The sequence below is a fragment of the Phyllostomus hastatus genome, unplaced genomic scaffold, assembly GCF_019186645.2.
Source record: "Phyllostomus hastatus isolate PE091 unplaced genomic scaffold, TTU_PhHast_1.1 phas_contig_17, whole genome shotgun sequence".
NCBI classification, from domain to species: Eukaryota; Metazoa; Chordata; class Mammalia; order Chiroptera; family Phyllostomidae; genus Phyllostomus; species Phyllostomus hastatus.
The window spans coordinates 29,176,081-29,191,634 of NW_025333664.1; the positions used below are offsets into that span (position 1 = coordinate 29,176,081).

General features: G+C 38.4%; 1 protein-coding gene across 9 annotated transcripts in view; it reads left to right on the top strand.

The window, feature by feature from the left end:
• Positions 1-15,554, top strand: part of PLCB4 (phospholipase C beta 4) — a 395,438-nt gene that overhangs the window by 309,536 nt on the left and 70,348 nt on the right. For all 9 annotated transcript variants that reach the window (XM_045833066.1, XM_045833064.1, XM_045833065.1 and 6 more), the window contains 5 exons: positions 1,482-1,692; positions 2,692-2,785; positions 5,528-5,607; positions 6,174-6,258; positions 8,840-8,930. In XM_045833066.1, coding sequence (XP_045689022.1) covers positions 1,482-1,692; positions 2,692-2,785; positions 5,528-5,607; positions 6,174-6,258; positions 8,840-8,930 — 561 coding nt within the window. The remainder of the gene's footprint in view (positions 1-1,481; positions 1,693-2,691; positions 2,786-5,527; positions 5,608-6,173; positions 6,259-8,839; positions 8,931-15,554) is intronic.

A 15,554-nucleotide genomic window follows, 5' to 3' on the forward strand; every position in this document is an offset into this window, starting at 1 on the left:
ACCCATTTTTATTGCGGTGTTTTTTATTTTAATTAGAAATGACCTAAATATCAACAGAAAAATGGACAATAAATTGTGTATATTTATATATGAACTACTATGCATTCTACTTTACAAGCTATTTATTATTCAGTGAAAAATAAATGAATAAGAGCTACTTATATTAACTTGATGAGTCCCAAGAAAATATACAGTGAAACTAGCAAGTTGCAAATGCAAAGAATAGAATTATCTTTTACATAAATGTTTAAATATTTAAAACTATGTAATGTTTGGATGAATGCATATGCAGTGAAGTCGTAAAACCACTTGGGCAGCGTTAGACACAAAAACTAGGGTAGTGCTGGCCAACATTGGAGTAAGAAGATGGGATTGTGTGGAATTGAGGGTGGGGCTTACAGGGCCCTGCAGAGGCACCCATGGTCACATATTCCCTTAGCAAATGTCAAGCAAGCAAGGTCAAATGTTGCAATCTGACAGAGCTGTGGTGTAGGTCTATGGCGACGTATTATGCTATCATCTGTAGCTTTTTGTAAGCTTGAAACCAGTTTATAACTTGTGAATGCTGACATAAAAACAAAACAGCTGAAGCTGTCCATGGCTGATAGGACAGAAGGTGCAGAAACATTGAATGCCCCTCCTGCAGTCACCGTGGGTCCTGTCCCCAAGGCAGAAAGGTATGACTGAAGGGAACAGTGGTTTTTGGGGCCACGTTTCTATGACAATTGTAAACTCTTCTCACCAGTCTTATACCCTGCCTTTTAGATAAAATGGGAAAATTGAATTAATTCCAGAGAGTCTACTAACCTTTTTTCTAGTCTGGTGAGAACAATAATGCCTTATAGTTGAATGTATTCCTTTTTTAAAAAAGTTGATTTGAGAAAGAGTGAGAGAGAGAGATCAATTTGTTGTTTCATTTATTGGTGCCTTCATTGATTGATTCTTCTATGTGCCTATGGGGATCAAACCTGCAACCTTGGCGTATTGGATGATGTTCTAACCAAGTGAGCAACCCGGCTCACTTTCCACTTCAGTTTTTTAAGAGTGCCTCTTATACATGGGTTCATTTACCATTCCTGGCAGTCCTGGGAAACGAGTGTTACAAGTTCTCACCCCTTCCCCCCGCCTCATTTGACAGAAGAAGCTGAGACCTAGGAGCACAAGGAGTGAGTGGCAGAGGCAAGGTCCCCTTGACCCCTGTGGTCACCACAGCTCCTGGTGCTGTGCTTCTGAACTCAGGGAACTGTGTGCTCTGCCATCATGGACATGTAAGCAGAATGCTACCTCCTTGTCGAGTACATTAGGTTACTTACATTGTGCAACCATGTTATTTTGTTCAAGTTTTGTATAATGAAAGTTCTTGAGAAAGCCTATGAAGTTTTTACCTCTCCTGTGTAAGCTGCTTCAGCTTCCATGAATAAGACATGAGACATATATCTAACAAAGCCACAAGTCTGCTAAGATATTCTTCTTTCCCCTAGGCCTTATATCAAGTGATGGATTTTGCAGATATCTGATGTCGGATGAAAATGCACCTGTCTTCCTAGATCGTTTAGAACTTTACCAAGAAATGGATCATCCTCTGGCTCACTACTTCATCAGTTCTTCCCACAACACCTATCTCACTGGCCGACAATTTGGCGGGAAATCTTCAGTAGAAATGTACAGACAGGTTCTCCTGGCTGGGTGCAGGTCAGAAACTCAAGACAGCTGTATATATATATATATATATATATATGGCTGTTATATATATGGTGCATGTCTACTTTTCTCTAAAACAACGAAGTAGTACTCAGAGTGAAGTGAACATTGGTCTTTCTCTTAAATGGATTGTGGTGTCCATTTAACCTTGAGAAAGGAACAACCACATCTGTTCCTCAAAGGCCCAGAGCCCTCCTACGGGTCAAAAGATATTTTCTACTATAAACTTAAAATCTCCTCTAAAAATTACAAAAAATGCATATTTTAGGAAGTAATTCAGTTCCCTGTCAGTCACAGGCACTTCTAAATTTAGCTTGAATGTTACATGCTAAAATTTTATTCTGTGAGAATAAGGTTATGGAAAATTGTTTTTCTTTGACAGAAGTTGGCAAATATTTGAGGCTTAAAATATGACAAAAATGGTAAAAGTGAAAAATAAGAAATTAATTTACATTCTGATTTTTTCTTGGTTATCAGTAACCTATATCTTATTTTCTTAACCTGCCATCTTTTTTACTATGTAAGTATTTTAAAAGAAATTAACATCAGTATTTCTTTCTCTTAATACTTGAATATGAATTGTTGACATAATGAGAATATTTTCTTTTATGGCCAAAGGAACATCATTTCACGTAACAAAATTTTAAAACTATTCTTCAACATAATCTAAAACATAGTCTATTTTTCAAATTTCCCCATTTCTCCCAATTTTCTTTTATAGCAGCTTTGTCACAACTAGAATTTCATCCAGAACCACACTGGCTTTTATATTTTCAAAGCGTCTTTTAACCCCTGACGGTCTCTTTTTGATAATGCCAAACTGATAAAGAGAATGTGATTTTAACCTGCATATGCAGTGAAATAATGTCATTTATTTCATTCCATTTTCTACTTCTATAAGAAAACTACTTATTTTGGTATCTTCTTTTCATTTTGATGTACACTATTTTGTCAGAAGGGTCTGATAGTGTGGTTTCACTCTGTTCCTAGATGTGTGGAACTCGACTGTTGGGACGGGAAAGGCGAAGACCAGGAACCAATAATAACTCACGGAAAGGCGATGTGCACAGACATCCTCTTCAAGGTGAGTTTCAAAGTCACATAGCCAGAGCCCTTCCTATTTCTTATTGAAATAGGTGGCATGGAGAAAACATATGATTTGCTTCCTCAAGCATAACCTTCATATTCCTTTCTTCCAGTTTTGAGGAGAAACAAGGAAAATGTTTTCTCTACTTAGCGTTTCCTTTATGCTACATTCCTGCTTTCAAATGCAGGCACTGCCATAAAATGTGGTTTCTCTGGCAGAGTCTTCATGGCTTCATTTTCTTTAAGAAGTCTTTCATTATATCTACCCTTTCTTTTTTTCTTTGCTTACTTATTTTGCATTATTTCTGAAGGACTTCAAAGTGGCATAAAAAGATAAATGTAGTACAGAAAATGAAACATTGGGTTAGCCAAAAAAGTTCATTTAGTTGTTTTTTTTTTTCCATACGATGGCTCTAGTAGTGCTTAGCTGTCTTTCACTTCATTCGGAACAGTTTTGTTAGTTGTATTGTGACAGCTGTCATATCAGTATGCATTTAAAAAAAATCAAAACTGATGAATTTTTGTGCAGTCATTTTAATATTGAAGATGGAAGAAAATAAACAACATTTTTGACCTGTTAGGCTTTATTATTTTAGGAAAGGTAAAAACACAGTTAAAATGCAAAAAAAATGATGTGTACAGTGTATGGAGAAGGTGCTGTGATGTCAAACAGTGGTTTGTGGAGTTTCTTGGTAGTGTTGACATTTGGCCAAATAACTCTTTGTTGTGGAGCTGTCTTATGCATTGCAAGATGTTTAGTAGCACCCCTGACCTCTACCCACTAAAAGCCAATAGTGGGAGATCGCTGACATACTCAAAATACCCAAATCAATAAAGATGCTGGTGAAAATTAAATATGTGTCTTTTATTTTAGGCAAAAAACTAAACAGATGATTTGGCCAACCCAATAGATTACTAACAGTGCCTGAAAGGGTAAGAAAATAAGATAGTGAGATCAATTTATGAATTCTCATCAAGAAATTCTATAAACTGTCAAACGATACCACAAATTGGGCTCCAAACTTTTTACACTTCAGTGCAAGGAGAAAAACATGATGATTCACAGGATTTGTGAAATGCAGACAGAGCAGGTGGTCCAGAGAAGCAAAGTTATTCCTGGTACTGACACCAGAGGGAGGAGGTTTTCCTCGAGGATCCTCACAGAGGGAAACGTACTGTTTTACAAATAGGTGTCTTAGTAATGGCCGTCTGGTGATCTCTGGATGTAGTTTCCAGGTGGGTTTCTTAGAACACTCCTCAATATGTTACACCAATATCCTGCCAAACGACAAGTCAAAAATGAAATCCTGCAGTAGGCCGATATTGTCAGTGCATGGGGCTGCCAGTCGGGCACAACTCGGAATAATTATTGCAACATCTAGAGCAGTGGCTCTCAATTCTGCTCACATGTGGCGAATCGCCAGAGGTGATTTCTACCTGTAACACTCCATACACATCCATTCTCTTAGCCAAGATGTTGGTGAGTTTTGAATAGCAGTGCACTGAACATTGTGCTCCCTGAGACCCACCAAGAGCATATCCAAGTGGGAAGCCATGACTCCCCACAGCCAGGCAAACTGACAGGAAGGGCCGGTGTCCTCGTTAAGAATTAACAAGCCCAGTAAGGAGCTTAGCTGAAAAGAAGGCCCTTCCCCCTCAGCTTGGAGGTAAGCAAAAGCGAACCCATAGATAAGGCCAAGATTTTCCTCAAGGTATAATTCTTTGGTCAGCTCAAGTAGACAGTCAAGGTCACAGACATTCGCCTGGGAAGAATCTTTAAACGAGAATAACTAAAGGACCACCTTGGCCATAGATTGCTCAACAAAATACCCAAGATTATTTAACCTAGGGCATTTTCATTTCAAATAGATTTCCCTGCATAACTGTTACTAAATATTTTCCCAGTTAACTGAAGGATGGGACTTGCCCTGTGGTTAACAAAGTTGGGGATGTTTTGCCAAATACGACCTCTGGTTGTAGAAGTACTGGTTAGTAGCCATGCTTTCTCAAACTAAGCAGAGTGGGGCCAGCCATCTGTCACAGGAGATTGTGGCAGGGACATGTTCAGCTCACTCAAAGGTAGTTTCCAGTGACCAAGGTCTCAGTGCAGAGAGGGGCCTCTAGAGCACCTCCCTGTTTTACCTCCCATGCTGTTTAGCCAGGGAGAACCTCTTCTCCACCCCCCCACCCCATTTTACCAGGCCAACACAAAACAAGGGATATTATAAATGTCATATCAGTTCCCAGGAGTCTTTATCAAGCTAATTAAATGTAGCCAAAGACTGATTCCCAGATGCAGAGAAAAGCGCATAAAGACTTCCAGCAGTCCATCGGCTATTGCCAACATGTTTCTCCCCAAGGCGGGGGAGCAGAATAGCGGTCTGTGGTGAAAGCCGCTGTGCCGAAAGCTCACCCGCTCAGCCAGAAGGTGAACTCTAAATCGGTCTAGGCAGATTATTGAGCAAGAAACTAGTCTGATATGTAGGTGAAGTGTCTTGTCAGCTAATAGCATAATTTTAGAGAAGTAAAGGTAGCTGTGGAAAAAATTATTATTGACCGTTAACTGCACCTGGGCTTATCTGAAGGGAATTCAACCTGTACAGGTATCAAGGTGAATGGGTTCTCCAGATCAGAATTGCCAGAACTGACTTTCTGAAAGGTCAAATTAGTGGTCTCTGATTGGTTTCAGGAGCTACTTTTTTTTCTTTTCTGTCTCAATAACACTCTTTTATCTTTAAAGGATGTTATTCAAGCCATCAAGGAAACTGCATTTGTCACATCTGAATATCCTGTAATTCTCTCCTTTGAAAATCACTGCAGGTACAATAATTCATCCTACTCCAAGTCTCTAAGGGTTATTTCCTAATGCCCATTCTTGACTCCTGCTCTGTATCTTTTTAAATAACAAAGTAATGTACTTGGTCTTATGCAACACATAGTCTTATGCAAAAAAAAACAAAACAAACAAAAAACACCAATCCAGTACTGCTCCCCACCTCCAAAAAAAAACAACCCAAAAACCTAAGTCATCTTAATGAGTTTTAGAAATGCTTTCTTTAAATAAAAGGGCAGAGCACGACACCTTGCCCAAAGTTACACTGAGTTGGAAGACTTGGCAATAGATTTGAAATCAGACTTTGTGAACTTGAAAGACATTTTTTATTCTGTTTTCCAGCTCTTACAGTGGGGGCGGAATCTACTTTTTTAAAAGACACTGGTTAGTTTGTGTTATGTAACAATACATCTTGTGTTAATATCAAGAGGACAATCATGCATTTTGTAGAGTGGGAGTTTTGGGGTTTTTTTACTGCCTAGGAATGAGTGTTTCTTCTTCTTACATGTTTAATGGGTGTTTGAATTTACAAATGCCAGTTCTTTCTTTCCAGCAAATATCAACAGTACAAGATGTCCAAATATTGCGAAGATCTATTTGGGGATCTCCTGTTGAAACAAGCGCTTGAATCCCATCCAGTACGTATTTTTAGCTAACCATATTGCTAACATGAATGGATTGTTTTGAAATTCATTTCTAAGGGGTCAAGCAGTGCTGGAGGACTAATGCTAAACATCTTCATATTTATTTAAATTTGTTGGTACAGAAAGCTTTCATCATGCTTATGTGTAGAGACAGACATAAAATACACATTTCCTTCCATGTAATTCAGAAGATCTTGGGGTCTTTCGGTTTCTGATATCTCTGTCCTAAAATTTCATAAAGTGCCCACTGGCCAAGGGTCTAGACTCAGCAGGTATTCTCAGCTCTAGTTACATGTGCCCCCATGGAACCTATTGCCATAAGAAGTTCACAAACTGAAGTCATAGAAGCCTGAAGTTCAAGCTCTCGACTCCAGAGTAAATACTTGGGCAAAGTTATATGTACATTTTTTTGAGTTTCTTTTTTTAACCCACTAATTTCATCATCGAGCAAAGAATTGTTAACCTGTGGACCATCCATCAATAGGTTTTGTAGGGTCTGTGAACTCCTTTTAATTGCATACAGTACTTTTTATACAAAGATTCCAGAGGGTTCATGATATTTTTACAAAGATCCAAAACCCCGAGCGGTAAAGATCCACTGTCACTGATCTTACGAGTAGCAAGACAGCTAACAGAATTAAAGTATAAAACAATGTCAGTAATAAAATTTTCCCTCATTATTGACAAGCAGCTGGTGGACTGAAACATGGTAGCATGAGGTAGCAGTAGAACATTATAATGACTGACGTGAAGGAAGGTGCTTCATGTTACCTGTGAACACACTGAGCGGTTGAACAGTGAGTGAGCTTTTTCAAGAGTGATCTGTGGAAGCTAAAAACAAGAAGAAAGGAGACAAGGATATTTGCATCCCTTGAGCCTGCCCCCTGATTCTCTTGTGTACTGAAGCCTTAGCTGCAGGCACCCTGTCGTGTCCACAGATCATGTGTTTCTCTGTGTACTGGGCTGACTTGCAGCTGACTGCCAGCACCTGCAGCTTTCTCCCTTCTTCCCTCCTCCTCCTGCCGCTCCCCGCCCAGGAGACCTCTGGTCACTGGTTGCTGTGCCTGTGGGTGAAAGACAGGCCAGTAGTGCCAGAGAATTAACACCCCCACCCCATGTTCCCTCACTCTTCAGGAGGGATAACTCTGAGCACGTTTGCCACTGTCCCTAAGGCTCCCCAGCAGGATCCTTCCGCACTTGCCCAGAGTGATAACTTGCCTGATAACATGTCCTCGATTGGCTACCTGTCTTTTTTTTTTTATCATTTTCTTACTCCTCTTGGAGTTTCCGGGGTAGCCTTCCAAACAAACTGCCTGTGTCTTAATCCTTGTCTCACACTGATTTGAGGGGAACCCACTAAGGAACATCCCTGATAGTTTATCTCATTTTGTTTCACCTAGACCCTCTATTTTATTTTATTTTTTCATTGGGCTAAGGTGCTAGCTTTTGTGGAAAGACCACTGTGTTCTTTGTGAAGTGATATGCACATACATGAAGAAGGGTGTTATGAGAAGCGTAAGTGATGTAAAGGGAAACAGAACCTACTCCCTAAACTGAAGAGCTGTCAATCATGGGATATGGCGGCGGGGGGGAGGGGCGGGCAGGGGGGGCCGTTAACCAGGACACAAATGTAAAAACATATCTAAAAAAGAAGTTGGCCTTATACTGTGTTTACTGTTTATTGGAGGTATTCAGGTTCAAGAGAGATTGCTAGGGAGGAGACCAGTTTACAACAGGCTTCCAAAAGAAGCAGAATTTCAGCCAAGTGTTTCATTTAAGACAACATAGACATAGGAATGCAGAGTGCCTTGCATATAACAAGTAGTATAAAAATTAGTTTTGAAAATAAATGAACGCCTGGAAGGGCGGATGGCTTAGAGTAGATGAGTTATGGGTTGGTGGGTGGGTGGATATATAGATGGATGGTTGGGGGAATGGGAAATTAATAGCTAGATATGTCACAGATCTATGAATTAGAGGTAATGGAAGAAAGGGACACTTCCTTTGCAGACATAAATTTAAGCAAATGAAACCATACTAATGGCCAGATTTCAGTAATTAAGACCATTCCCTTCTTGTTTCCTTATTGAACCCACAAAACCACAGTGTTGAGGTTGGAGCAGACTGAGTGAACAGGCTTAGTGTGCCGCCCAACACTTGGTGCAGGCGAGGAGGGGGTCAGGGAAACTCTTGTGGTTGGGAAAGCCAGTTCCAACCTGATCTGGCACAATGATTCTTTGTACCTTACCAGATATTTAAAAGGGGCAAAGCCAGAGCTTGGACAAGAGCTCCTGCCCCGACACCACCCCAGGTCAGACACAGCTCCACTGGAAAAGGTGGAGCAGCTCTGCTACCCTAGAGGCGGTGTGGATGTAAAATGTGCTGCAGTAGACTAAGGCAAAGTTGGATACAGTGGGCTTAATCAGGTTGGAGAGGGAAATCATAAAGCTGTGTTGACTGCCATCTAGTGGGTGTAGATGGTATAACTCACAGGTCTCCATGCTCATCCTGGGCTGGGAATGAGAATGGAGAACCACAGCCCTTGGTTAATTCAGCCTTTTCTGTTTCTCTCTAGCTCGAACCAGGCAGGCCGTTGCCATCCCCCAATGACCTCAAAAGAAAAATACTCATCAAAAATAAACGACTGAAACCTGAGGTTGAACAAAGTAAGTCAAATACAAGCATCTGTGATGGAAGCATACAGACACTATTTCAACAATTCAGCTATCTGGAATGCAATGTATTTTAACACTACGATTTGGGAGGAAAGGGGTATAGTGGCGATGTTACACGTACTTGTCAGAGCAAAGTTGCCACATTCCCTTTTAAGTTTCCTTTCTGCATAAGTTTGTTTCTGCAGCAGGAAAAGAGTATTCCTATAACAGAATTGGGAGGGGTCCCAAGGAGAAATGAAGAGACACTTCAGAATTCATTAAAATATAAGGAACTAGCATTTTATCATTTTATGTACTCTAAACTCCTCTCAAAAAGTTTCCCTTGCAGCTTGCTCATGTGATCCATGCCTATCTAGAGATCCTAGGTAAACATGAAAGTGTGTATATACAAAGATTGAAAGAGAAATTACTGGTATTTTATCCATATATTTCCTCCTGCATTTTCCTGAAACATTTTCTTTGAAAATATTTTCTTTCAGCAAATATCTTAGTTCAGTAAATTAGTAGCATCAACTATTGTATGGACTACATTATCTTTTTGCCCAGGTACTCCAAATTGAAATTTTTAATTATATTAATTATAGTTTGCTTTTCCAATGATACCACCAGAAAATGAAGGCAACAATAAAGTATTAGAAGCTAACAAAATATCACTAAACTATATTACACATGGGTACATGTACAACAAAACACATACATACATGCATGTTTGCACATATTCATACATTTTAACGAAATTGGGACCATAGTAAATGTACTAATTTTTTAAAATTATTTTTAATTCAACCAGTTAAATATATTTACATTCAGTAAATACATCAGCTGATGAATCTACATACTAACTTTAATGTGTGAAACACAGTACAGAATTTATTGAGGAATATGGGATAATTAACAACTCCCAAGTTGATGGATTTTCATTCTGTGAAAACATCATTGATAATAAACATGTCTAAACGTTCATTTTGTACATTTTTGCAGCCTTCTCTTTGGAATCAATTGGTGCAATTAGAGTTGGTAGGTCAAAGCACATACACATTTTATACTGTGAGGTGTCTTGTTGTACTATCAGAAAAGTTGTATGACTTTATGCTCTCACTATAATATGTGAGACAGCTTGTTTCTCAGCATCCTTAATGTTGGCTATTGGCCATTTTTATAGTATGTGTGTTCAATAATAGAAGAATGATACTTTAATTTTTTATTTGTATGTCTTTGATAACTGGTTTCTTTATCACTATTTATAATGTACCCATTTTCCATTTTAAAAATGATTTGTCTTTATCTTACTGGCTTATAAGGATTTCTTATATATTAAGATAATAACTCTGGCAGTTGATAGACCTGGAGTATGTCCTTCCCATTGATGTGTCAATACAAATCAAGGCTCAACTATCAGTCCTTACAGCTGATAGACCTGGGAGTATGTCTTTCCCTTATTGTGCCGATAGAAATCAAGACTCAACTACAAAAGGAGGGTGTATACAGCCTACATGGTAAGTGGAAGGGAGTTGAACCTCAAATGTTCAGCTTCAGTGATCTGGGAGGCTGTGCCACTGGACCCAACAGAACACCTACTACGTTAGGCCACACTACCAAGTCTGGAAGACATAGTAGCTCTACCTAATACATAAAAACAAAGACAGTGAAACTGCCAACATGAGGAGACAAAGAAACATGGCCCAGAGACTGATAGAACAAATCAAAGGATCAGTAAATCCAGGAGCTGGTTCTTTGAAAAGTTAAAATGACAGGCCACATTAACCAGACTCATCAAGAAAAAAAGAGGGAAGACCCAAATAAATAAAATCAGAAACAGAAGGGGAGAAATTACATCCGATATCACAGAAATACAAAGGATTGCAAGAAATTACCATGAACAGCTATATGCCAAGAAATTTGACAACCTGGGTGAAATGGACACATTACTAGAAACATAATCTTCCAAAACTGAATCAAGAAGAAGCAGAGAGCCTGAATAAATCAATAACAACTAGTGATATTGAAGCAGTGACTAAAAAACTTCCGGCACACAAAAACCAGATGGCTTCACAGGTAAAATTTACCAGCCATTTAGGGAAGAGCTAACTCCTATCCTTCTCAAACTATTTTTAAAAAATTCAAGAGGAGAGAAGACTCCTAAACTGTTTTCATGAGGCCAGTATTATCCTAATCACAAAACCAGGTAAAGACACAACAAAGAAAGAAAACTACAGGCCAGTACTCTGATAAACATAGATGCAAAAATCCTTAACAAAATATTGGCAAACCAGATCCAGCAATACATTAAGAAGATTATACACCACAATCAATTGGGATTCATCCCAGGAGTGCAATGATGGTACAGCATTTGCAAATCAATAAATATAATACACAGCATAAACAAAATGAAAGACAAAAATCACATGATTATATCAGTAGATGCTGAAAAGGCATTTAATAAAATCCAGCATCCATTTATGCTAAAAACACTCAGTGAGGTGGGAATAGAGGTAGCATACCTCAGTATAATAAAGGCCATATACAAGAAACCTACAGCCAACATCACACTCAGTGGGCAAAAACTAAAAGCTTTCCCCTAAGATCAGGAACAAGAAAAGGGTGTCCACCTTAACCACTTTTATTCAACATAGTATTGGAAGTTCTAGCCACAGGGATCAGACAAGTAAACGAAATAAAAGGCATCCAAACTAGAAAGGAGAAAGTAAAACTGTCATCATTTGCAGATGACATGATAGTGTACATAGAAAACCTTATTGGATCCACCAAAAAACTACTCAACCTAATAAGTAAATTTGGCAAAATAGCAGGATACAAAGTCAATATTCAGAAATCAAAGGCATTTTTGTACATCAACAATGAAATATCAGGAATAGAAACTAGGAACAAAATCCCATTTACTATAGCAAAAAGAAAAATAAAATACCTAGGATTAAACTTAACCCAGGAGGTAGAAAACCTGTACTCAGAAAACTACAAAACAGTGAAGATATAAATTAAGGAAGACACAAATAAATGGAAATATATACCGTGTTTATGGATTGGAAGAATTAACATCATCAAAATGTCCATAGTACCCAAAGCAATCTATAGATTCAAAGCAATTTATAGATTCAATGCAATCCCTATTAAAATACCAATGACATATTTCATAGATTTAGAACAAATATTTCAAAAATTTATATGGAACCAAAACAACCCCAAAAACCTCGGCAACTTTGAGAAAGAAGAACAAAGTAAGAGGGATCACAATACCTGATATCAAACTATATTATAAGGCTACTGTATAATCAAAGCAGTCTGGTACTGGCATAAGAACTGACACATAGATCAATGGTACAGAATAAAAAGCCCAGAAATAAACCTTAGTCTCTACAGTCAATTAGTGTTTGACAAAGTGGTGAGCAGCATAAAATGGAGTAACAATAGCCTCTTCATCAAATGGTGTTAGGAGAACTGGAATGGTACATGCAAAATAATGAAGCTAGAACACCAACTTACAACATACACTAGAATAAACTCAAAATGGGTAAAAGAGTTAAATATAAGCTGTGACATCATAAAAGTCCTGGAAGAAAACATAGGCAGTAAAATTTCATATATCACACACAGAAATATTTTTGCTGATAAATCCTCTAGGGCAAGGGAAACAAGGGAAAGATAAACAAATGGGACTATATCAAATTAAAAAGCGTCTGCATGGCTAAAGAAAACATCATCATACTGAAAAGGGAACCAAATGTATGGGAAAACATATTTGCCAATGATACCTCAGATAAGGGTTTGATCTCCAAAATATTAAAGAACTTATATGACTAAACACCAAGAAGACAAATAATCCAATTAAAAAATGGGCAAAGGACCTGAACAGACACTTCTCCAAGAAGGATGTACAGAGGTCCCAAAGCCATATGAAAGGATGCTTAGCATCACTAGCCATCAGAGAGATGCAAATTAAAATCACAATGAGATACCACCTCACATCTGTCAGAATGGCCATCATTAACAAATCAGTAAAGAAGTGCTGGTGAGGTGTGGAGAAAAGGGAACCCTAGTGTACTGTTGGTGGGAATGCAGACTGGTGCAGACACTGTGGAAAACAGTATGGAATTTCCTCAAAAAACTAAAAATGAGACTGCTTTTTGATCCAGTGATTTCATTGCTGGTATTATACCCTAAGAATTCTGAAACACCAATTCAAAAGAACCTATGCACCCCTGATATTCATAGCAGCATTATTTATAATAGCCAAGTGCTGGAAACAGCCTAAGTGCCCATCAGTAAATGAGTGGATCAAAAAACTGTGGTACATTTACACAATGGAATACTACACAGTAGAAAGAAAGAAGGAATTCCTACCATTCAGACAGCATGGATGGAATTGGGGAGCATTATGCTAAGGGAAATAAGCCAGGCAGCAAAAGAAATACCATAGAATCTCACCTATAAGAGGAACCTAATGAACAAAACAAACAACAAGCAAAACAGAACTAGAGGCATGGAAACAAGGAACAGACTGACAGTGACCAGAGGGGAAGGAGGAGGGCTATAAGGGAGGAAAGGAGGGGAAGGATCTAGTCAAGGAACAGGTATAAATGACCCATGGACATGGACAATAGGGTGGGGATTGGCTGTGGGAGTGGTGGGTGAGTGGGCCAGGAGAGAGCATCAGGGGAAAATTGGGATAATTGTAATAAAACAATAAAAAAGAAAAAGAAACATGACCCAAATGAAAAAAAAAAACAGAGCAAAACTCCTGGGGGAAAAAAAAACTAAATGGAATGGAGATAAGGAACCTATCAGATGCAGAGTTCAAACCACTGGTTATCAGGATGCTCCAGGAATCACTGGATACTTCAACAGCATAAAAAAGACCCAGGCAGAAATGAAGGCTACATTATGTACATATCCTGCAACAATTGAATCTAAATAAATAAAACTTTACAGGGAACCAACGTGGGTAGGATGAAGTTGAGATTCAAATCAACAATTTGGAACACAAGGGAGAAAAAAGGATTCAGTCGGAACATCAAGAAAAGAATTTTTAAAAAATGAGGATGGCTAAGGAGCTTCCAGAACATCTCTAAACATACAAACATTCAAATCATAAAGGTGCCAGAAGGAGAAGAGGAAGAGCAAGAAATTGATAACTTATTTGAAAAAATAATGAGAGGAAGCTTCCCTAATATGGTGAAGGAGATAGACACACAAGTCCAGGAAGTACAGAGAGTCTCAAACAAGATGAACCCAAAGAGGCCTGCACCATGACACATCATAATTAAAATGCCAAAGTTTAAAAACAGCAAGAGAAAAGCAGTTATTTACCTACAAAGGTGCTCCACTAAGACTGTCAGCTGATTTCTCAAAAGAAACTTTGCAGGCCAGAAGGGATTGACAAGAAATATTCAAAGTGATGAAAAGTAAAGATCTACAGCCTAGATTACTCTCTCCAGCAAAGCTCTCATTTAGAATGGAAGGGCAGATAAAGGGCTTCCCAGACAAGAAAAAGCTAAAGGAGTTCATTACCATGAAACCAGTATTATATGAAATGTTAAAGATTCTCCTTTAAGAAGGAAAAAAAAGATTAAAATTATGAACAATAAAATGACGAAAAATACATATCCTGCAACAATTGAATCTAAAAACCAAAGTAACCGTGGCTGGTGTGGCTCAGTGGATTGAGGGCTGGCCTGTGAACCGAAAGGTTGCCAGTTCAATTCCCAGTTAGGGTGCATACCTTGGTTGCGGGCCAGGTCCCTAGCTGGGGCCTATGAGAGGCAACTGATCCACATACCTCTTGCTCATCAATGTTTCTCTCCCTCTATTTCTTTCTCCTCCACTTTCACTCTCTCTAAAAATAAATAAATAAAATCTTTAAAAACTTTCAAACATAAAAGTAAAAAACAAAATAAACAAGCAAAACAGAAACAGACTCATAGAACATTTTCATGATGGCCTGATGAGGTAGACTTTGGGGGATGGATGAAAAAGGTGAAAGGATTAAGAAACACAAATGGTTGTTACAGACTAGTGATGGGGATGTAAAGTATAGCACAGGGAATATAGTCAATAATACTCTAATAATTATGTATGGTGTCAGATGGGTGTGAGATTCATCAGGATGATCGCTGTGTAAATTATATAATGTCTAATCACTGGGGTGTACACCTGATACTAATATAATAATGTATGTCAACTATAATTGAAAAATAAAAGTGATTTTAAAATGGGAAAAAATAAAAATAAATAAATACATACATACATACATACATACATACATAAATGTTTGACCTAAGAAGTCTCCTGAAGAAGCTAAGGATCAATCTATCATGGGGAAGGAAGGGGCCAGAATTGCACAGAACTTTAGCTGGAGTTGGGGAGGGGATTACCAGCCAAAATTCAGCTAGTTCAGGGACTAGTTGGTCAGAAAACTTTTTAGAAGAAGAAGGAATTATTGCTGCAGATTGGCCTCTACTATTTGGACAATCTAGATTTATCATAGTGGGTAGGAAGAACAACTTCAGGCAAAGTAGACATAGGTGGGGCCCTTGAAAAATTCTCAGAACCTCAGGGCCTCTTACATTGATTAACCTCTCTAAGCTTTAATGTCTTCTG